This window comes from Leiobunum rupestre, chromosome 1 (genome assembly GCF_980474605.1).
Source record: "Leiobunum rupestre chromosome 1, qqLeiRupe1.1.hap1, whole genome shotgun sequence".
Taxonomy (NCBI): Eukaryota; Metazoa; Arthropoda; class Arachnida; order Opiliones; family Sclerosomatidae; genus Leiobunum; species Leiobunum rupestre.
Window position 1 is genome coordinate 13,718,535 of NC_143384.1, and position 22,691 is coordinate 13,741,225.

Genomic DNA, 22,691 nt, shown 5'->3' on the forward strand with positions numbered 1-22,691 from the left:
ATTTAACGATTATTGATATAAGAGCTGCCGTTTAGTCATGTGGCTCTCTGTGCCTTGTTGATGGTAAGGTTTTTGCTTCTTGGTAATACTTTTGAAGTGGATATTTGGATATCTACGATTCCTAATGCAGTCACTGATTTCCTGGGTGTGAGAGTCATTATATGATATTGGAAATTGGACGGCATTGGTCTTTTTTATGCGGTATGTGTCACAACGTCAACAGGAAGTCTACGAGTCGTCCACTACCAGCTGTCGAATATAGCTATTCTACGGTATCTTCATCAAGGGCGAGTGTTGAAATAAAATGAGCGTTAAAGATGCGGCAAGTATTTCGTAAGCGAGAAAAATACAAATACCCTCTGTAGATATTTCTTTCACAAAAATTTGCTTCGTATTATATTCAACTGATAAATTTGTACTGTAATTAGGTGTAAATTAAATTGTGCATTTTGTTAGTACGTCTAACTAACTGTTGTAATTACTTAATTTATAATATTCTGAATAATTTAAACTCGGTTGTTCGTCTCAATTATTTTATTTATAATTAAAATTTTATACCGGGCGGGATTGAACGGGGATTACGTTTTTAATAAATAACTTGCTGAGATATATATTCAAGGATCATCTCGATAAATTAATACCACTAGGGACGATTCTTCCGAGGAGAGGTATATTTTAGCTTGCCAACTTTCTCTATTTGCAAGTTCTTTATTTGTGTAATAAAAACATGCTTATCAATAACGTTCCTAAAAGTCGGACGTTTAAAAATTTGGGTAAGAATCCAACAAATCAAATAGCCTAAATGTCAAAATAAGGGGAATTTCTGAATATTAATTCAGAAGTTTTGTTCGTACTGCAGCTAGCCGTTCGAGGCAGGTTAGCGAGTCCCACCCATTGAACGAACGGCTAAGGCTTGCTCGTACCAAAGTGAACGGACCTTTTTCGTTTAACCAGAATATTAATCATACCTGATTGTACACGAAAATAACAATAATAATCAACTTGGCTAATACCCAAGGCACCAACTTAGGTTCAAGTCATCTAGTGACTTTTAACCCTTAAAACAGGTGGCCGGGTTACAATGCGTAGGAGGATGGTGGCAAGCCCTTTCATGCCACGCGAGCCAACAGCTTCCTACACTTACTATTACCGTTAACCTCTACAATTTTTTACGAAAAAGAGAAGCAGAGGAAATCCCAATGAGAGAACTTGCCACCTAGTGCCACAAGCAGGGATCGAACCCAGCTCTTCTTGCTGCGATTCGAAAGTGCTGACCATCTAAAAAATCCATGTGCTTAACTTCAGTACAACATTCGATTCTTTGCAGAATAATTAAGAAGGTAACTCTGAAAATTGGCGAACTCCTGGATATTTGGGTAAGGTAGATCAAATATAGGAAAAGGCCTCATATGTTTAATTTTTGGGCCCCTTATTATTTCCCAAAGTGAACAAAATATGTGGATTTAAATCTTTTTCTTTCTTGGAATAATTTTCGGTGGAATTTTACGAAATGAAGTTAACTTCCAAACGTTTTCATTTATTTAAATTTTTGGGGGCTTCTTGTAAGTATTTGCTGGCTACCTTTAAAATTTCAGGGTAGGCCATAGCATACTTTGCCTCCACCCATGGCCCACGCACTGACTCTGACCAGCTTTCACGGAGAGAGTACGGAGATGGCATTCGTCGGATCGCAGCTAATGAAAACCCAAAAGAGACTCAATAACTACCCTTTGAACAAATAAAACCCATATTCGAAATATCGCGATTTGAAATATGACAAGTGATTGAGTTTAAAACCTCTGATAAAAATTAGGGAAAATCATATGTCAAGCTTTGTTGACTATTTGGACAGAGAAAGGTCCTCATTAATAAACTGTAGGACCTCGGGAAAAAATTTTACTAATAACAATTTAAGAAACAAATGCAGATAGTATTTTGTTCAAAAAAATCAAAAAAAAAAGAGATGAAGTACGTGTTTTATTGAAATATATCAGAAATTTCTGAGTGATGCTACATTTCAAGTTGTTGCTGCAGTTGTGGTGGCTGCTGCAGTTGAGGTGGCTGCTGTGGTAGTAGGCTTGTTTGAGCATTGGCCACTTTGGCACGTGAAGCCGGAAGCGCCCTAAAAAAATACAAAGCAATGAGTTCATAGTTTAGGTTAAAAGAGTAACACTGATTTCGAGTGTCTGAGGGTATTTCCCCATTAGCCGTAGCAAAAGCGTTTAATTTATCTACTACAGGCGAAATGTCAATCTCTTCATATCCGGCTAATGTTAGTCGCTGGAAACATATATCTTTGCAGACGTCCTTAAGACCTTTCGGTAAATAATGAGTCAGTGGCAAACATAAGAAACTTTCTTCTAACTTTTTATCGATAAAAAAGCTTTTTGATATAAATATACCTAAGGAGTGTAATTTTGGCATTTCCCAAGCGGTAAATTCTAAGCCTTAATGCGGTGTACAAATCCGCGGTTAAATATAAAATGTACAGCTACTGTGAAGTGCATCGAATCTGCAAAGGAACTTCTTTCATTTTAAAGGCCTAGCTGGAGACTTTGCGAGTAAGAGATATCTTATCAAGTTAAGGCGATTGGAAAAAATTTTGAGGTGGACTTTGCAGAGAGGACTATTTCGTAGTTCAACATGAGAAGCCACCAACGGTCGAAATATTTCAAATATTAGTGTTAAATCTTGTACCCGCCTTGAAGGCATATATTGCCGAAGTACCGCGGTTTTCTCTTATTAAAATAACGGTTATTTCTACCAAGTTTATGTGTATTTCGTAGTTCCTCGATTACGTCACCACTTCGAAACTAAGACATTCCTTGGCAGATTAACCAATAGGTTGTGTAAAATTATGCCTTGCAACTTGGAACTTGCAAAGAGATAGGGGGCTCCTAAACGAGGCCAGTTGAGGGTCAAGGGGAAATAATACAGCTCAAGACAAGGGCAGGGGGCTAGTTAATTCGCCACTGGATACATTCATACACGACGAACTGCTTCCCGTGGAACACTTACTTTAGTGTTGCACGGGGTGCCCTCGGCGAAATTGGGCTTTCCGCAAGTTTTCTGGGCGTCGACACCCTTGATGGTGCATTTGGCCTTGCAGTTAGTGGGGGCGGTAGAATCCGGCTCGCCTATAACGGGTGAACCGCTGTACAGAGTTTTGCAAGCTTTCACGGCATCATCGTCTGTCGCTACGCATTTTCCTTTCAGGCAACCCTGCGTTTTTCTCAATTAGAAGGGCTACTTATTCGACTCGTTTGGACTCGCATACCTGTCCACCTTCGCAAGCATCAAAGTCATCCCTCGGCAAGTCAGAGATTTTGGTCTTCTTGTTGTTCTTTTCATCCGTAATCAAACAGTCGATTTTACACTGGTCTAGATCGGACTGTTGGATGTGAAAATGGTTAAGTTCAAATTCACCTTTGTCCTAACACACTCGTATTTGCTAATTCAGAAAATCTACAAGGAAAGATTTATCGGGGTTATTCAATATTCGGAGGTTATATTACATTAACATTTAAATAGCTCCCATAAGTCAGATCCCAGCCTCTTTAATATATATTGACTGAGAAGGCCATGTACGTTACCTAGCTAACACTTCTTTTATTATTATAGTTTTACATTTTTACTGAAAACATTTAGTTATTTTCAATGTGTTAAAAAAATTGGTAATTTATTTTTAAACCCATTCAACCCTACCATTGTTTTCTTATATTTTTCACGAGATTCTGTTTATCCGCAATAGATATTACTGTTGACAAATCAACATAAAAACCCTCTCCTTTGACTTGTATTCTCTTAACGGAATAACGTCGTTATCTAGCCTCCTAAAAGTCGAATAACCCTGGCAAAGTATGAAAAAGCTAATAATATTTACCACATCTCCCTCAATTTTCATCCCTTGCGCGACTGCGGTTTTGAGGGCCCCGTTTGTGCTTCTCTTGCACTGTTCAGCAATTTCAGGCTTGTTGGTCAATTTAATGACTGGTGGTTTTTGTCCAACTATATTTTAAAGGTTGTTACGTGTGTGTTACAAGGAATTAATTACCGTAAAGTGAGAATATAAGGCACCACCCTGTTCACCTCGTGATTTTCCGAAGAAAACCCACAACTCTTTCGCAGCTAAAGGGTTGAAGACCCACCGCTCCTCTCGTAGGAGCAGGCTCTCCCTTCCCCCCGTTGGCGGATACTATCACGAAAGTAGCGCCTGCGTATTCTCAGTTACGGTGAATAAAGTACCGTCCAGACTATGCAATTTTATTGGTGTCATATTAGTTGTTCATATCCGATGTACCAGTTAATTGGTAATTGTACGCTGTTAACATCTTTCCACGAATAAAGGCCTTATATTCAATTTTTGTTAATCGCAATAGTACGACAATTGCTCACAAGAGGGTTAACGATTTGGGTTCCCCTAATGAAATATCAGTATTTCGTATTATTGTCTGCTATGTTTTCAATGGTTGAGTCTCTATTTTTATGTTTTACTGTGGTGTATATTAAAATTAGAATTTTGAGCCTGCCATGTCTGCTTTTTCGATAATAGCAACTTTAATTGTAAGCATACGATTGGTTGAAGTTTCACGACGTCCTGGAGAACCTTAACTTCATTGGATGATTTTCTAATAATTGTAAATCCAAACAAATTGTACACCCAAAAATAGTTCACCTACTTTTTGGTTCGCCAAAAAGTGTGCTGTTCACACTGCTTAATTCACTGCCAAGTAGTTGTACAATTTTGGTGGCAAAACCAATTGGTCCCTAAAAGAGTATAGTCTGAACCGAGGGGCTAACCACTTCCTAAAAATCTGTACACCGATTACGAGAGTACAAAAATGAGTACAGGCTTTGGTAGTGCTAAATCTGTAATCAGTTACGTAATCATTTTAGTACAGTCAAAGCTACAGGCTTGTACACCGATTACGACAAGGGATCAGCCCCTCGTTCTAAACGAACCTTAACTGATTTATATGCAAAGGAACTTACCTCCTCCTGTGGCCAACACAGATACTACGGCCAGAAATACAACAACACTCATCATCATGAATGTTGATTTTGCAAAGATATCTTCTAATACCTCTTGGTTTCCAACTGTTTGAATGAACTAAGCAAACTCGGCTGTCCCCTTATATAACAATTTTATTCGAGGTCATTATATTTCAAACGAAGTGTTTGAAAAAGTGGTGTACATATTTTCCAATTTTACGTATAAAAGTCGTATCATATTTTTTGAAGGTGACAGATTTCTCGATTATCCATTATGCTGCCACGATTGTCTATAATTCTGATCGAAAAATAATATGTTTCTTTGTTGGAGGGAAATAAAAGTGAATTAATCATTGTCGTTGTATCGTGGTTACGTATACTTGCCATTGCCGTTTGTTCTTCTACTTAGTTTTCCACCACACCACTTAGTTAAATATTGGATATAGAATTTGTCTAGGTTAACGGTAATAGTTAGTGTAGGGAGCTGTTGGCTCGATCTCGTGGCATGCAGGGCTTGCCACCACCCTCCTACGCATTGTAACCCGGCCACCTGAATTAGGGCTTCAAAAGTCGCATGGTGACTTAGGCCTAAGGTGGTGCCTTGGGTATTAGCCTAGCTGATTATTATTATTATTATTATTCATCTAGCCCCGTTTACAACTAATTGCAACTAAATTATAATTTTTATGAAATCCAAATTAACTCATATTGCAATTGTGTATTAGTTTTATTTTGGTCCTAAATCTAGTAATAGATGGAATGACTTGATATTAGTTTCTGAACTTCCAGATTTTTATTACATAAATTATTTAAATTTCAAAATCAAAAATGTTTCCTGCTTTTATAGAATATGGGAATATTATAATTGGTTTTAAATACTAAATAGTGCATATTTAAAAAAAATTAGGAACTAAATCTCACCGATCAATATACGGATAAGGGCCGAACGTTCAAGGTATTATAAAAAAAGAGCACAACCACCATAAGGGATTTTAACACAACCATGGGGATCAAGTAGGTCGACATTCATGGCCAAACCATAGGTAAACAGACATAAGAAATTCAGAGTCAGGCATATCATTGTTTATCCATGTATCAGTGATGGCAATTATAGATGCGCATTTAGTAGTTACGGTTTGGACAGTTTATCAAGTTTGTAACGAGTTTGACCATTAGCATAAGTAAAAAAAATTGAAGAGACATTGGATGTAATAGGTGTAGTCAGTAATGTGCACGGGCTAGACACTGGGGAGTAGACCATGGTTAACTAGTTAAGAACACAGCATGTTTATGTATCACCAGAGGGAGAAAGGTCAGCCCCCGAAAATTAGAGAAGAGACCTTATCGAAAAGACTGAAGAAGATATGAATCACGAGAAAAGCATTTACACTCTTAGGAAAAGGATCCAATGTTTGTCCAAAATTATGCAAAATAGTTCAACTTTGGATCATACGAGTAAATGAAATCCAAATTTGCCCTCTTAAAACCCCGCTTTCCTACGCCGGCGTTACTTCTGGCAACCCTGTTCCCGTTCCGACTCCTTCCTCCGCTGGATCACGTCGTCAAGCGACGGCCACTCGTCCGCCACACATTGAAACTGATGCTAATGGACAGAAGACGTATTCGCTATCTTATTCTGTTCCTGCCGATGCATGTCCCGTGCCTATGGACTGTGGGATAACCATCTTGGCTCACGCTAAAAATGTCACAGTGCGTGACTATCTCGATGCCATCGTCGCTTCCGGCGCTCCCGCAAACTGCATAACCGACGCATCTCGCATCGGCCCGCCTGTGCATGTTTATTTTAGCACCCGTACTTGGGCACTGAAATTTATGGCGGATGGTCTCCTTTTCCGAGGTCAACGCCTTGACGTCCTTAATGTTAGAGTTGCTCCACACCGCATTATTTTGTCCGAGTTGCCTTCTTTTACTCCGGACTCAGTCGTCTCCGCTACCTTGTCGTTGTTCGGGACGATTCACGGCAGGGTTCATACTCTACCGGCTTCGGTCTCCAACCATGCCCCGTATGGGCCCGTTCGCAGTAACCGCCGTGTCGCGTATGTGTCCTTCGCTACGCCCGACGACTACGCCAACCTCCCCGCCACCATTGACGTAGAAATGAACGGCCATCCGTACACTTTCCGCGTCATCGCTCCGCTCGTGTGTTTTAGGTGCGGTGACCCGGGTCACAGCGTGCAAGCTTGTCCTAAGGTACGTCCCTCTCAACCACCTCCACCGCCTTCCAAGAACAAAAGGATCCGCAAGCGGAAACCCTCCGCTGCGCCTATCCGTCAAGCCGTTTCCGCTACTACTGCGGCATTCAATACCCATTTTCCGCCAACCACCAAGCTTACTCGCTCGGAGTCTTTGACCAGTGTCAAAACCCCATCCGCTTCCATGGAATCTCCCGCCACTCTCTCTCGGGATCCGACGCCCGTTGTCGACGCTCCCATGGAAACCTCATAGCAGGATGAAGGTTTTATCATTCCTTCTCCGCGCCGCTCCGTTAAACGGTCTCTCGTTGACCCATCCGCGCAACCGACGTATGTGTATGACGCCGCTACTGGAACTTGGTGTGATGGACACGGTCCTTTTACCCCTGCCTACTCTATGGACACCATCCTTGAATTTCTAGATGATGTGGCTGATCTGCCAGTGGAACAGGCCAGACAGCTCTTCATCGAATACTGCCCAGACGGTGAGCTGGCTGTGCGACGACGTTATTTTAATCTGACGAAGTCGCTCAGCCTGGCTTTCCGAACGTTTCTTTGCACTAAGGGGTTTTTCATTTTACTTTACTTTATATTTACTTCTGTAATTTATAATTTGTAATTTGTATAATCGTCGCCACTAAAGGCCATTTTTGAAACAAAAAAACTCTCTCTCTCTCTAATCTTATTCGAGAGGTAGCGCGTTCAACCAGCACTTTATTGGAAACGACCGTTTTAAGGTAAGTATTTCGGGTTACTGAAAAAAATTTAAAATTCTGCCATATTGTAACAATATTCATAAAAGACAGGTCCGAGAAACCTGTTTAGTTTATGCTGTAGCGAGAAAGTTTGTTCGTGGCGGCTCAAGTTTCCCTCTTTTTCGTGAAAGGTTGTGAAGGGGGACATTCCAGTGGTCAGTGGCGTAACTAGGAACTCCGGGCCCCCGACCGCGAAAAACGACTCCAGGCCCTTTTAAATAGCACCGATTTTAATCATAAACGTTTGAGCCCCCCCCCCCACGCGCCGCGGGGTCTGCGGGGGCGCTATTTACGCCACTGCCAGTGGTCATTGTACGCGGAAGCCTTCGCGTCGAGAACATACTACCCCCTTATTGAGAGTGTGGCGCACAGCTAGTTGCTCGCATACCGTCATATCTGACTGAAACCTAAATGCTCCTAGAGCTAGGTAAACGAAAATCGTCAAGTCGACACTCGATGCGCGTGGCCCTAAATGGGTTAGAGTGTGCAATAACTGGTGGCTTTACCGGGGAGTCGGGGTCCGGCTCTTGTAACCCATAAGGGCGGTGGCGCACTGGGAGATGTTAGCTCTGATCAAATGGTCCTATCTCCACCTCCGACTTCGGTCAGGTATGGGCTGGATACTGAGCTTCGGCTTAGGCTAACGGAGAGGGTCCGTGCAAACTGGCCGCCTTGGCGGATTGGGTAGCCTGCTGTGGGGGGGGGCGGGCCTCCGTATGAGGGCACGGCGGTCCTGTTTCCCAGCCTTTTGGGCTCACACCGGGATCTCCGGTGCCAGCTGTGCCGGGTTACTTGGGCTGCTGTGTGCTCGTCGTCCCCCTTTAGGAGCTCTTTCCAAAGGGCTTGACTCCCTGCCTCCATAGGTGGGGTGTCGGCTGGAGTTGCTACAGCATCCATTCTTAATCCCACTGCTGTGTGCGAAGTGGGGATTGGTCCACCCGTTGCTGCACCTTCTGCTGGGTTGAGTGGCTTGCGTCTAAGGTGAGACCATCAGTAGTAGGGTTCGCTACCCATGCTGGATTTGTCACCTGTCCGGGCTAGGGGGACGCTGGCGTAGGGCACTATGACGTTAGGCCTCCGGTGGTATGGTCTTTGTTACTAGGTACACCGGGCTATAAATTCTGACACACTCGATGCGCGTAACCAAACTATTCTTGAAACCTTCCCGTCCGAAAGGGACTCTTACCCGTCCGAAAGGGGACTCTTACCCGTCCGAAAGGGGACCCTTGCCCATCCAAAGGGGGACTCTTGCCCATCCAATGGGGGACCCTTGACGTCTAATGATGGATTAAATAGAGTTCAAAACTGAACCACTTTTGGTCCAAATCTGAACCAATACCTCCCAAAATGCAAGACAACTCGTCTAATTTTGGTTAAATTAAAAGCCATAAACGGATTGATAACTGTTTAAATTTGGTTAGCTAGATCCACATTTGGACTCTAATATATCCAAATTTGGACCGAAATATGTGCTCTCACAGAGTCAGTCATTTGGATCCTGTTTCATCCAAAATTGGACAACATTTTTTTACGAGAATCCACACAAAACACAAAGATCCAAGTTGTTGCGAAACCAAAAAAGGAGGAGGTCAGGTATAACCAGAGGAACGGAAAGGTCTAGCAGTCGATAATGAACCTGTTGATGAGTCTTGAAAACGTGGTGGAATGAAGGAATGGAAATTTTTGAGCATGGTATCAGTGGATATAGTAGCACAAGCGTAGACAGAGACAATATTTAGGTTCCATTAGGCATCTGCTGAGCGCGTATGAAAATTTTAAAAACTTGTAGAGGTTAACGGTAATAGTAAGTGTAGGGAGCTGTTGGCTCACGAGGCATGAAGGGCTTGCCACCACCCTCCTACGCATTGTAATCCAGCCACCTGGATTAATTCCTTTAAAAGTCGCTTGATGACTTAGGCCTAAGGTGGTGCTTTGGGTATTAGCGTAGCTGATTATTATTATTATTCTGATAGGGGAGTTCTAAACTAACTTTGTTAGAGCGAAGGCGATAATTCTCAGAGGGAGTTGTTCGCCTCAGTTGGAAAACTCTTACAAATGTGGGTCTGCTTCATTTAACCAGAAAAATTTGAAAAGCAGATAAGTTATCATTTCTGTTAGACTTTGGAAAACCAAATAGGATTATATTATTCTGGCGCGAAAGAACAGAAACTAACTCAGCACAGCCAACAGGGTTGATTTAGCTTCGAAAAGACTTTGGCTGAAGATCAAAAGGACTTTTCAATCCTAGGCAAGTTAGCGAATCTCTAGATTGTAGAAAATTAAAATGCTTCCAGCCCGAAAGATAAAATCCTAATTATATGTTGACGTAGTCAGCAGACGTTGAAGCTCCAGGCACCGCTTAAAAGAGTACTAACTTGTTTCGATTTACTTCGTTCTGTCCCTTTCCCGAAGCATTGTTTATCAATTTCATGGTGCAGCTTGAGGTTATAATTGGATCATTGATGTAAAAGCGAATTGTTTGTGTATCCTGTTGTGTGTTTTGTGGATTTTGAAAAAGGGCACCAACCCGAAAGCTTGCTTTTCAAATACTTAATTAAAAAAATGTTTCTAACAAAATATTTTCAAAGATTTATATATTTACTCATATTTTTTATTAAATTATAAGCGTAAAGGAAAAAATAACGGAAATCTTAAACAAATCTCATGGTCTGTATCCATTTTTCTAGTTTCTGCATCTCACGAAAATTTACAAAAGCCAACGTCTCTTTAGTTTTTATTATGTTTTTGACGAGGACTTCAGCTCCAAGAATCGTTAAGCAAATAGATTTTGGTACATGAATGAAATTACTTAAACGAAGAGTCATTTGCTTCATCAAATTTCGAGTTTTGACTGACGATTGTTTTCTACTAGCTAGAAAACCTGTGTTTTGTATGAATTAGTAACTGAAAGCCTATATTACCAATCAAAACTTGACGCTATCCATTGAAATATAACTTCAAATTGATTTTTACAGACCAATATTTTTATATTGTGGCACTATGTAAAAATGAATTGTTAGTGTTCTCAATCACCAATCATTTCATATTTACTTCAACTGGTGGTAAATCCATAATCTAAAAATGTACAAAAAGCGTGTATGAGACATTCTAAAGAAAGCTTGCATGTTGTAACGCAAGAAAACGTTAGTAAACAAATTGAGTTGTTTAGTGGCGCTCCTTTAAGCAAAGTCTGCTAATGTAAAAACTAGCATCCTAAATGGGTACGCGAAATTCATTCAGTCTTTTATAATAAAGGCGATTGAACTTACTTTATATATATAAAAGCGGGCCTTTAATGACGAATAAGAAAAATAATTAGAAAGTTTCGCTTAAAAAGAAAACATTTTGTAGGTTCTTCAATTTTAAAATTTTGATCCATGGTTCTATTTTAAAATGGTTTAAAAAGACTTATGATAAAAAGAACTGCTACTCCATGGAATTTTAAAATATTTATTTTAATTAAAATATTGGGAGCTTTTGGGCCGTGGTCCTTCGTCAGCCGCTACATACATCATGATTATAATTTTACATTTTACGTTTTTCGAAGACAACATTACCCCTGGTGTTTATTTGTTTTAACAATATTATTTTTTTTAAATTATAATCATTATATTTTAAAACTTTGTAGGATAAATCAATTTGGTAAAAATACACGAATGTTTCGTTTTCTCAAACAAAAATTTGTTTTGTACTTCTTGGGAATCCATATCATTATTCATTATCACCGGTAAAGAAAGACATGCCTGACATTCTTAACATTTTTACGGTAATAAAACAAGAATTTTAAGTTAACGTTTATGCACTCTATGGGTTTTTAGAAATGGAAGATTGTATTTAGTAATTTTAAAATTAACTGTTTTGGTCTTTAAAAACAAAGGCTGTTGTACTTACCGTACTTATGACCATGTTCATCTAGAATGTTAGAAGGGGGGAAATTAACAATTTTTAGATTAATTTCATAGTGAACAACCACCAGGAGCGTATTAAAGAATATTGAAAATTTAGTAATAGACTAGTTTTACCTACAAGAAGCTATTAGAATCGCGATTTGTATTTCTTTATCTTCTTTGAAGTACAATTTGAAATTTACTACTAATTTTCATTATGGAATGAAACTATTTCGTTTAATTTGCATTTTATTAACACAAACATTGATCTGATAATGAATTGCTAATAAGGTTTCTAGTAATGCTTAATTTAATACAAAAAATATTTGTAAATTTATTTATGAAAATTTATTCTTTTGATGATTATGGCACACACAACTGCAACCAAATAATTGAAAATTACTCCAAATTAATTGTTTTTTAGCTCTAGTACTTTTGTATTAAAGTTTAATTTGAGGGGGCTTTGTTCGTCGTAATTTAAAATTAATATTACTTTCGAAGACTTATAGATGTAGTTATAAAACAACTAAATTGTTTTTTTTTTTTCATTTGAGGCAGGGATTCATTTGTTCTCAATGTTCTTAAATACGTTCCTGGTACCAGGGATTGAGTTATAGAAAAATCGAAAAGGTGTCCCGCATATTATAGTTTGAGAAACATTCAGCATCTACTTATCTCTACATTGTTAGCGTGAGAGTAAATGATTAGCAAGGCTAAGAACAAAAATACATTGAAATATTTCATCGTTTCGTTAATTCTGAACTTAATAAGTTTTTGAAGAGAAAGTTTGTTTTGTGAACTGCTAGAATGGCGGTAGCTCTTTTTATAGTAACATTTTGAACAACGTTTTTGCTTCTTCATTTATATTATTTTGGAAGCTATAACACTATGAAAGGCTGTAAATTTAGCATCTTTATGATCGTTTGAAATGTCTCTTCATAAAATGTCACAAATTTTTATGTTCAAAAGGATTCGCTTTCGTTGTTGCCGACAATAAATTGTAGCGTAGGTAAATTGTAGCGAATTGTAGGTAAATTATTTCAAAAACTCAAGCGTTTTCAAATTGGAGCGTTTCTTAACCATGAAATATGAGCGTTACGTTGAATTCACCTTTTCAATTTCATTTTCAGTATATTTATGAGAAGCTCGAGTTTAATATATTAATGAAATGTAAAACAGAGAATGGTTGTTGCGGTCCCGAAAACATTTCCTCGGACAATAACGACAGAGGTTTAGATCTTTTGATAATGGCTTGAAACAAATTATGAAATCTTTATGATTTTCGAGATTAAAAATATAAAAATCTTAGCTACCTTCAATTGTTTGGACTAAATTTTTTTCGTCAGTGCTTTTTTTAATATACGTATTTTTATTACATTAGTTACGTTATGTTATATTATATATATTTATTTTAAGTCAACCCATCAAGGAGCTTGCGTTTATTGTATCCTTCAAAAAAGTACAATACAATTTAAAAAGAAAACATTTGATATTCTTATTGATGGCCTCAATTGAGAAATTTCAGATTACTAAAAATTAAAATTAAAAAAACTTAAACAAAATGTTTTAGTGATACATCATTTGAATTTTGTTCAACAATCCCGCTTGCCAAAAACTCGTTAAACAATTGAGTTTTGTATTTTTCATAGCTATGGTTTTCCATCTCCACAAAAGTGCACAGTCTTGTTACAAAGTGGTTTTCTATTAATTTTGAACTATTGTCTAAGCAATCGTTCATTTTCCTATTGTAAGAGAAGTATACAGCGAGCTTACTTATAGCATTTGTCACGTTACAAAATGGTTGGCTATTTTCATAATAAAATTAAAATAACACAACTGATACTTCATGGCTTTAAAAACATTATTTTAATGTTTTAAACGTTTAATGTTTATAACATTAAAATAATGTTTTTAAAGCCATGAAGTATCAGTTGTGTTATTTTAATTTTATTATCAATTTTTAACCATGGATACAAAATTCAATTTATATGACCTTAGCTATTTTCATTATACAGCCAATATACAATACAGTTTGAAATCCAATTTCGAAGTTATAACGAAACTATACATTAAACGCCACAAGACATTGTTTTCGTGATGGTTTAACGAGCTAAGCCTACACACTTTACAATTTATCGCGATATCGTTGATTTCATCTATCTTGTCAGTTGTCACAAAAGATTTTTAATGGCCTTAATTTGTAATTAGAAGACACTGGATTCAAATACTTTTCACTTTCGAGTTTATCAGTATCAATTAATAGCTCCTGGTTCTTATTATTAAGATTAAGCTCTAAGTGTAAATTGACGCTCAAAACGTCTCCAGCGGTAAGAATTCGACTGATAATTATCTATATAACAAGCACTGGATCTTTGTGAACTGGCGAGATATCGCTCTGGTTGTTGCTGCGCTGAGTTCTTTACCCACTACTGGATTTGAAAACGTTTGGCCTCCCGGGTCAAAAATGTCCCGAAAGTATCTAAAGCCTTTCGCTTTCCACTTTGGATGAAACAAAGTTAAATTTAAGAATGGACATTTCCGTATTGGGAAAGTCAATAGGCTAGGAAGATTTGACGGCTTTTTTCACTGGACAGGTAACGACTTCCAGAAATAGAAAAGATCCTGATAGAATTTTGGCAATTCGTTGAGAGCGAGGTCAAACTCGCGATAGCTCAAAACGACGAAATCGAAGTTCATGCTGTTTGTGTATTTTAAGTAGTGTTTAATCAAATCTATTTCAACTGAATGACTTTGACCTTCTTTTCATTTTTTTAGCTTGACAAAGGCGAATTTTTGCCACTGAATTTCAATTTTTTGAAGACCGAGGCCACCATCTCTTATTTTTTGCGTCGTGTCTTTAGCGGAGCACCAATGTTTGTTGTCGCTATTCCAAATGACGTCGATACATTTCTGAATTATTTGAGAAGACATCTTAACCGGGTTGCCTATGTGGGGTAGCAAATAAGAAGATGTGCCTAAGAATGAATTGCAAAGTTGGGCACGTCCTTTGTATGACAAGTTTAAGAATAAAGTTTTGACATTTTCTAAAGACGTAGATATAACCTGCGTAATTTTTGTAACCTGCTCGTTCCACCAATTTACGTTTGGAGTAAAAATTAGTCCCAAAATTTTTATCTTCTTGTTGCTCCAACAGATTTCCAAAGGAGCATCTGTGCTGTTCTTCCACGCTCCTAGCCAGAAACCACTGCTTTTTTTCAGGCGTTACTAGACTTTCCATATCGAATAAATTCGGTTTTAATGATTGAAAACTCGCTGTTTGATGTTACGAAGCTATTTGTATCATACGCGAAAGACGAAATGGACTAAGGTCTCGAGAGTGACCTCTTTTTTTTTCTCTTAAGTGACACAGAAAAGGCTCAAGTGACAAATTAAAGAGATACGACGATAAAGGGTCTCCCTGTCTTATGCCATTGAAATTTTTTATCTTGGATGTAAGTACATTATTCAACTTCGCCCTGGCTTTCGCTGATTGGTATGTTGCCTTTATAAATCCAGTGATAATATTTCCAAGATTTTAAATAAGTAGCCGTGATTAACTCGGTCGAAAGGCTTCGTTTGATCGAGCGAAACAATGGCCAGAGGTTCTTTGTGCCGTGGGAAATACTGGATAACATCACGTACAATGGCGATATTTGAACTAATAGTGCGGCTAGGAATGCTGGACGTTTGATCCTCGTGAATTAAATTCCCTATAACTTTTCGAATCCGATTTGCTAGGACCTTGGCCAAACTCTTATGATCAGCGTTAAGGAGAGATGTAGGGCGCCAGTTTCGTATGACCTTTTGAAAATCAGTACAATGCAGGCCCGGACTGGCCATAGGGCAGATCGGGTAAATGCCCGATGGGCCGGTGTGGTCAAAGGGCCGTGAGGCCGTCTAGCCCGCATGACAATGTAGTGGTTTACTATAGAGCGAAAGAGTACACAGAAAAAACAACGTTTAGCTTTTCAACATTTGAATTGCAATTTAACGCGTTATAAATGTAAATGGATACTTTTGCCGTTGATTCACTAAACACCAAAGTGTTTAAATCCAAAATGGCTAAACGACTAAACACGAGAAGCAAGCGAAAATCTATAAAAACGCGTAAAAAACCTAGGCGTTTAACAAAATCAACATAAACCTAAACATCTGTATTTTAAAGTGTTCAAAACGGATCCACTCAGAAAAAACAACGTTTAGCTTTTAAACACTTGAATTGCAATGTAACGCGTTATAGATGTAAACGGACCAAATGGCTAAACAACTAAACACGAGAAGGAATCGAAAATCTATAGAAACACGTTTGAAACCTAGACGATTAACAAAATTAGCATAAACCTAAACACATGTGTTTTAAAGTGTTCAAAATGGTTCCTCTGGGATATAGATTTGAAACGGCTTCTGTTATAAAAGCCAAAGTTTCCGCTAATAACGCGTTAGATCCGACTGCGCCGATGTAACCGTTTATTTTGCTTCTTTCAAATTCTAATGTTCCTCACAGATTTAGTTATAATTCGTAAACGAGTTATCCTACGGATTTGCGGTCGGTGAAATTCGGCACTAAACAATACGTAACATCCGAAAGTATGGTTGGTATTGTCCAATATTTAGTGAAATTTCGAGAAAATCACGTTTTTGAGTGTTTTTTTGGTCATAACTCGGAAACTACACACAGAGCAAGGTAGTGGCGTCCGTAGATGCCAGTAATGTGCTGTTTTTATAACAGTGAATCGACATTGTTAAAATTACAGAGAAAATGACAGTTTATTTTTAAACAACCTCGCTGTTTTTGCAACAGCATTTTGGTAGATTTTTAACATCAAATGCAGTAAAATAAACGGTTACATATACTGTTCCAATGGTGTTTGCTGCGGTTTGCTTAACTGTCGATTACTGTTTTTTTTTTAAATAACTCGCTGTTGTTACAACAGCTTTTTGGTACATTTTTAACATCAAATTCAGAATAATAGACGGTTGCATATATGGTTCCAATGATGTTTGCTGCTGTTTGGTTAACTGTCGATTACTGGTTTTTTTTTAAAAATAACTCGCTGTTGTTACAACAGCTTTTTGGTACATTTTAAACATCAAATTCAGAATAATAGACGGTTGCATATATGGTTCCAATGATGTTTGCTGCTGTTTGGTTAACTGTCGATTACTGTTTTTTTTTAAAAATAACTCGCTGTTGTTACAACAGGTTTTTGGTACATTTTTAACATCAAATTCAGAATAATAGACGGTTGCATATATGGTTCCAATGGTGTTTGCTGCGGTTTGCTTAACTGTCGATTACTGTTTTTTTTTTAAATAACTCGCTGTTGTTACAACAGCTTTTTGGTACATTTTTAACATCAAATTCAGAATAATAGACGTTTGCATATATGGTTCCAATGATGTTTGCTGCTGTTTGGTTAACTGTCGATTACTGGTTTTTTTTTAAAATAACTCGCTGTTGTTACAACAGCTTTTTGGTACATTTTTAACATCAAATTCAGAATAATAGACGGTTGCATATATGGTTCCAATGATGTTTGCTGCTGTTTGGTTAACTGTCGATTACTGTTTTTTTTTAAATAACTCGCTGTTGTTACAACAGCTTTTTGGTACATTTTTAACATCAAATTCAGAATAATAGACGGTTGCATATATGGTTCCAATGATGTTTGCTGCTGTTTGGTTAACTGTCGATTACTGTTTTTTTTTTAAATAACTCGCTGTTGTTACAACAGCTTTTTAGTACATTTTTAACATCAAATTCAGAATAATAGACGGTTGCATATATGGTTCCAATGATGTTTGCTGCTGTTTGGTTAACTGTCGATTACTGTTTTTTTTTAAATAACTCGCTGTTGTTACAACAGCTTTTTGGTACATTTTTAACATCAAATTCAGAATAATAGACGGTTGCATATATGGTTCCAATGATGTTTGCTGCTGTTTGGTTAACTGTCGATTACTGTTTTTTTTTTAAATAACTCGCTGTTGTTACAACAGCTTTTTGGTACATTTTTAACATCAAATTCAGAATAATAGACGGTTGCATATATGGTTCCAATGGTGTTTGCTGCGGTTTGCTTAACTGTCGATTACTGTTTTTTTTTTTAAAAATAACTCGCTGTTGTTACAACAGCTTTTTGGTACATTTTTAACATCAAATTCAGAATAATAGACGGTTGCATATATGGTTCCAATGATGTTTGCTGCTGTTTGGTTAACTGTCGATTACTGGTTTTTTTTAAAAATAACTCGCTGTTGTTACAACAGCTTTTTGGTACATTTTTAACATCAAATTCAGAATAATAGACGGTTGCATATATGGTTCCAATGATGTTTGCTGCTGTTTGGTTAACTGTCGATTACTGGTTTTTTTTTTAAATAACTCGCTGTTGTTACAACAGCTTTTTGGTACATTTTTAACATCAAATTCAGAATAATAGACGGTTGCATATATGGTTCCAATGATGTTTGCTGCTGTTTGGTTAACTGTCGATTACTGTTTTTTTTTTAAATAACTCGCTGTTGTTACAACAGCTTTTTGGTACATTTTTAACATCAAATTCAGAATAATAGACGGTTGCATATATGGTTCCAATGATGTTTGCTGCTGTTTGGTTAACTGTCGATTACTGGTTTTTTTTTTAAATAACTCGCTGTTAATACAACAGCTTTTTGGTACATTTTTAACATCAAATTCAGAATAATAGACGGTTGCATATATGGTTCCAATGATGTTTGCTGCTGTTTGGTTAACTGTCGATTACTGGTTTTTTTTTAAAAATAACTCGCTGTTGTTACAACAGCTTTTTGGTACATTTTAAACATCAAATTCAGAATAATAGACGGTTGCATATATGGTTCCAATGATGTTTGCTGCTGTTTGGTTAACTGTCGATTACTGTTTTTTTTTAAAAATAACTCGCTGTTGTTACAACAGGTTTTTGGTACATTTTTAACATCAAATTCAGAATAATAGACGGTTGCATATATGGTTCCAATGGTGTTTGCTGCGGTTTGCTTAACTGTCGATTACTGTTTTTTTTTTAAATAACTCGCTGTTGTTACAACAGCTTTTTGGTACATTTTTAACATCAAATTCAGAATAATAGACGTTTGCATATATGGTTCCAATGATGTTTGCTGCTGTTTGGTTAACTGTCGATTACTGGTTTTTTTTTAAAATAACTCGCTGTTGTTACAACAGCTTTTTGGTACATTTTTAACATCAAATTCAGAATAATAGACGGTTGCATATATGGTTCCAATGATGTTTGCTGCTGTTTGGTTAACTGTCGATTACTGTTTTTTTTTAAATAACTCGCTGTTGTTACAACAGCTTTTTGGTACATTTTTAACATCAAATTCAGAATAATAGACGGTTGCATATATGGTTCCAATGATGTTTGCTGCTGTTTGGTTAACTGTCGATTACTGTTTTTTTTTTAAATAACTCGCTGTTGTTACAACAGCTTTTTAGTACATTTTTAACATCAAATTCAGAATAATAGACGGTTGCATATATGGTTCCAATGATGTTTGCTGCTGTTTGGTTAACTGTCGATTACTGTTTTTTTTTTAAATAACTCGCTGTTGTTACAACAGCTTTTTGGTACATTTTTAACATCAAATTCAGAATAATAGACGGTTGCATATATGGTTCCAATGATGTTTGCTGCTGTTTGGTTAACTGTCGATTACTGTTTTTTTTTTAAAATAACTCGCTGTTGTTACAACAGCTTTTTGGTACATTTTTAACATCAAATTCAGAATAATAGACGGTTGCATATATGGTTCCAATGGTGTTTGCTGCGGTTTGCTTAACTGTCGATTACTGTTTTTTTTTTTAAAATAACTCGCTGTTGTTACAACAGCTTTTTGGTACATTTTTAACATCAAATTCAGAATAATAGACGGTTGCATATATGGTTCCAATGATGTTTGCTGCTGTTTGGTTAACTGTCGATTACTGGTTTTTTTTAAAAATAACTCGCTGTTGTTACAACAGCTTTTTGGTACATTTTTAACATCAAATTCAGAATAATAGACGGTTGCATATATGGTTCCAATGATGTTTGCTGCTGTTTGGTTAACTGTCGATTACTGTTTTTTTTTTAAATAACTCGCTGTTGTTACAACAGCTTTTTGGTACATTTTTAACATCAAATTCAGAATAATAGACGGTTGCATATATGGTTCCAATGATGTTTGCTGCTGTTTGGTTAACTGTCGATTACTGGTTTTTTTTTTAAATAACTCGCTGTTAATACAACAGCTTTTTGGTACATTTTTAACATCAAATTCAGAATAATAGACGGTTGCATATATGGTTCCAATGATGTTTGCTGCTGTTTGGTTAACTGTCGATTACTGGTTTTTTTTAAAAAATAACTCGCTGTTGTTACAACAGCTTTTTGGTACATTTTTAACATCAAATTCAGAATAATAGACGGTTGCATATATGGTTCCAAAGATGTTTGCTGCTGTTTGGTTAACTGTCGATTACTGGGTTTTTTTTTAAAATAACTCGCTGTTGTTACAACAGCTTTTTGGTACATTTTTAACATCAAATTCAGAATAATAGACGGTTGCATATATGGTTCCAATGATGTTTGCTGCTGTTTGGTTAACTGTCGATTACTGTTTTTTTTTAAATAACTCGCTGTTGTTACAACAGCTTTTTGGTACATTTTTAACATCAAATTCAGAATAATAGACGGTTGCATATATGGTTCCAATGATGTTTGCTGCTGTTTGGTTAACTGTCGATTACTGTTTTTTTTTAAATAACTCGCTGTTGTTACAACAGCTTTTTGGTACATTTTTAACATCAAATTCAGAATAATAGACGGTTGCATATATGGTTCCAATGATGTTTGCTGCTGTTTGGTTAACTGTCGATTACTGGTTTTTTTTTAAAATAACTCGCTGTTGTTACAACAGCTTTTTGGTACATTTTTAACATCAAATTCAGAATAATAGACGGTTGCGTATATGGTTCCAATGATGTTTGCTGCTGTTTGGTTAACTGTCGATTACTGGTTTTTTTTTTAAATAACTCGCTGTTGTTACAACAGCTTTTTGGTACATTTTTAACATCAAATTCAGAATAATAGACGGTTGCATATATGGTTCCAATGATGTTTGCTGCTGTTTGGTTAACTGCCGATTACTGTTTTTTTTTTTAAATAACTCGCTGTTGTTACAACAGCTTTTTGGTACATTTTTAACATCAAATTCAGAATAATAGACGGTTGCATATATGGTTCCAATGATGTTTGCTGCTGTTTGGTTAACTGTCGATTACTGGTTTTTTTTTAAAATAACTCGCTGTTGTTACAACAGCTTTTTGGTACATTTTTAACATCAAATTCAGAATAATAGACGGTTGCATATATGGTTCCAATGATGTTTGCTGCTGTTTGGTTAACTGTCGATTACTGGTTTTTTTTAAAATAACTCGCTGTTGTTACAACAGCTTTTTGGTACATTTTTAACATCAAATTCAGAATAATAGACGGTTGCATATATGGTTCCAATGATGTTTGCTGCTGTTTGGTTAACTGTCGATTACTGGTTTTTTTTTTAAATAACTCGCTGTTGTTACAACAGCTCTTTGGTACATTTTTAACATCAAATTCAGAATAATAGACGGTTGCATATATGGTTCCAATGATGTTTGCTGCTGTTTGGTTAACTGTCGATTACTGGTTTTTTTTTAAATAACTCGCTGTTGTTACAACAGCTTTTTGGTACATTTTTAACATCAAATTCAGAATAATAGACGGTTGCATATATGGTTCCAATGATGTTTGCTGCTGTTTGGTTAACTGTCGATTACTGGTTTTTTTTTTAAATAACTCGCTGTTGTTACAGCAGCTTTTTGGTACATTTTTAACATCAAATTCAGAATAATAGACGGTTGCATATATGGTTCCAATGATGTTTGCTGCTTTTTGGTTAACTGTCGATTACTGGTTTTTTTTTTAAAATAACTCGCTGTTGTTACAACAGCTTTTTGGTACATTTTTAACATCAAATTCAGAATAATAGACGGTTGCATATATGGTTCCAATGATGTTTGCTGCTGTTTGGTTAACTGTCGATTACTGTTTTTTTTTAAATAACTCGCTGTTGTTACAACAGCTTTTTGGTACATTTTTAACATCAAATTCAGAATAATAGACGGTTTGCATATATGGTTCCAATGATGTTTGCTGCTGTTTGGTTAACTGTCGATTACTGGTTTTTTTTTTTAAAATAACTCGATGTTGTTACAACAGCTTTTTGGTACATTTTTAACATCAAATTCAGAATAATAGACGGTTGCATATATGGTTCCAATGATGTTTGCTGCTGTTTGGTTAACTGTCGATTACTGTTTTTTTTTTTAAATAACTCGCTGTTGTTACAACAGCTTTTTGGTACATTTTTAACATCAAATTCAGAATAATAGACGGTTGCATATATGGTTCCAATGATGTTTGCTGCTGTTTGGTTAACTGTCGATTACTGGTTTTTTTTAAAAAATAACTCGCTGTTGTTACAACAGCTTTTTGGTACATTTTTAACATCAAATTCAGAATAATAGACGGTTGCATATATGGTTCCAATGATGTTTGCTGCTGTTTGGTTAACTGTCGATTACTGGTTTTTTTTTAAATAACTCGCTGTTGTTACAACAGCTTTTTGGTACATTTTTAACATCAAATTCAGAATAATAGACGGTTGCATATATGGTTCCAATGATGTTTGCTGCTGTTTGGTTAACTGTCGATTACTGGTTTTTTTTTAAATAACTCGCTGTTGTTACAACAGCTTTTTGGTACATTTTTAACATCAAA

The 22,691-nt window shown here is 36.7% G+C and overlaps 1 protein-coding gene across 2 annotated transcripts in view; it reads right to left on the bottom strand.

Annotated features, from left to right (window-relative positions):
* Nucleotides 1–1,961: 1,961 nt before the first annotated feature.
* LOC149961141 (uncharacterized) overlaps nucleotides 1,962–22,691 on the bottom strand; it is a 64,179-nt gene continuing 43,449 nt past the window's right edge. The window contains exons 1-5 of one of the 2 annotated variants that reach the window (XM_090175065.1): nucleotides 4,993–5,113; nucleotides 3,884–4,008; nucleotides 3,278–3,391; nucleotides 3,019–3,222; nucleotides 1,962–2,122 (exon numbers count right to left, since the gene is read on the bottom strand). In XM_090175065.1, the coding sequence (XP_090031191.1) occupies nucleotides 2,018–2,122; nucleotides 3,019–3,222; nucleotides 3,278–3,391; nucleotides 3,884–4,008; nucleotides 4,993–5,050 (606 nt within the window). In that variant the 5' untranslated portion in view covers nucleotides 5,051–5,113 and the 3' untranslated portion in view covers nucleotides 1,962–2,017. Of the gene's footprint in view, nucleotides 2,123–3,018; nucleotides 3,223–3,277; nucleotides 3,392–3,883; nucleotides 4,009–4,992; nucleotides 5,114–22,691 lie in introns of those variants that run through there. The other variant, XM_090175073.1, reaches the window with a different exon arrangement.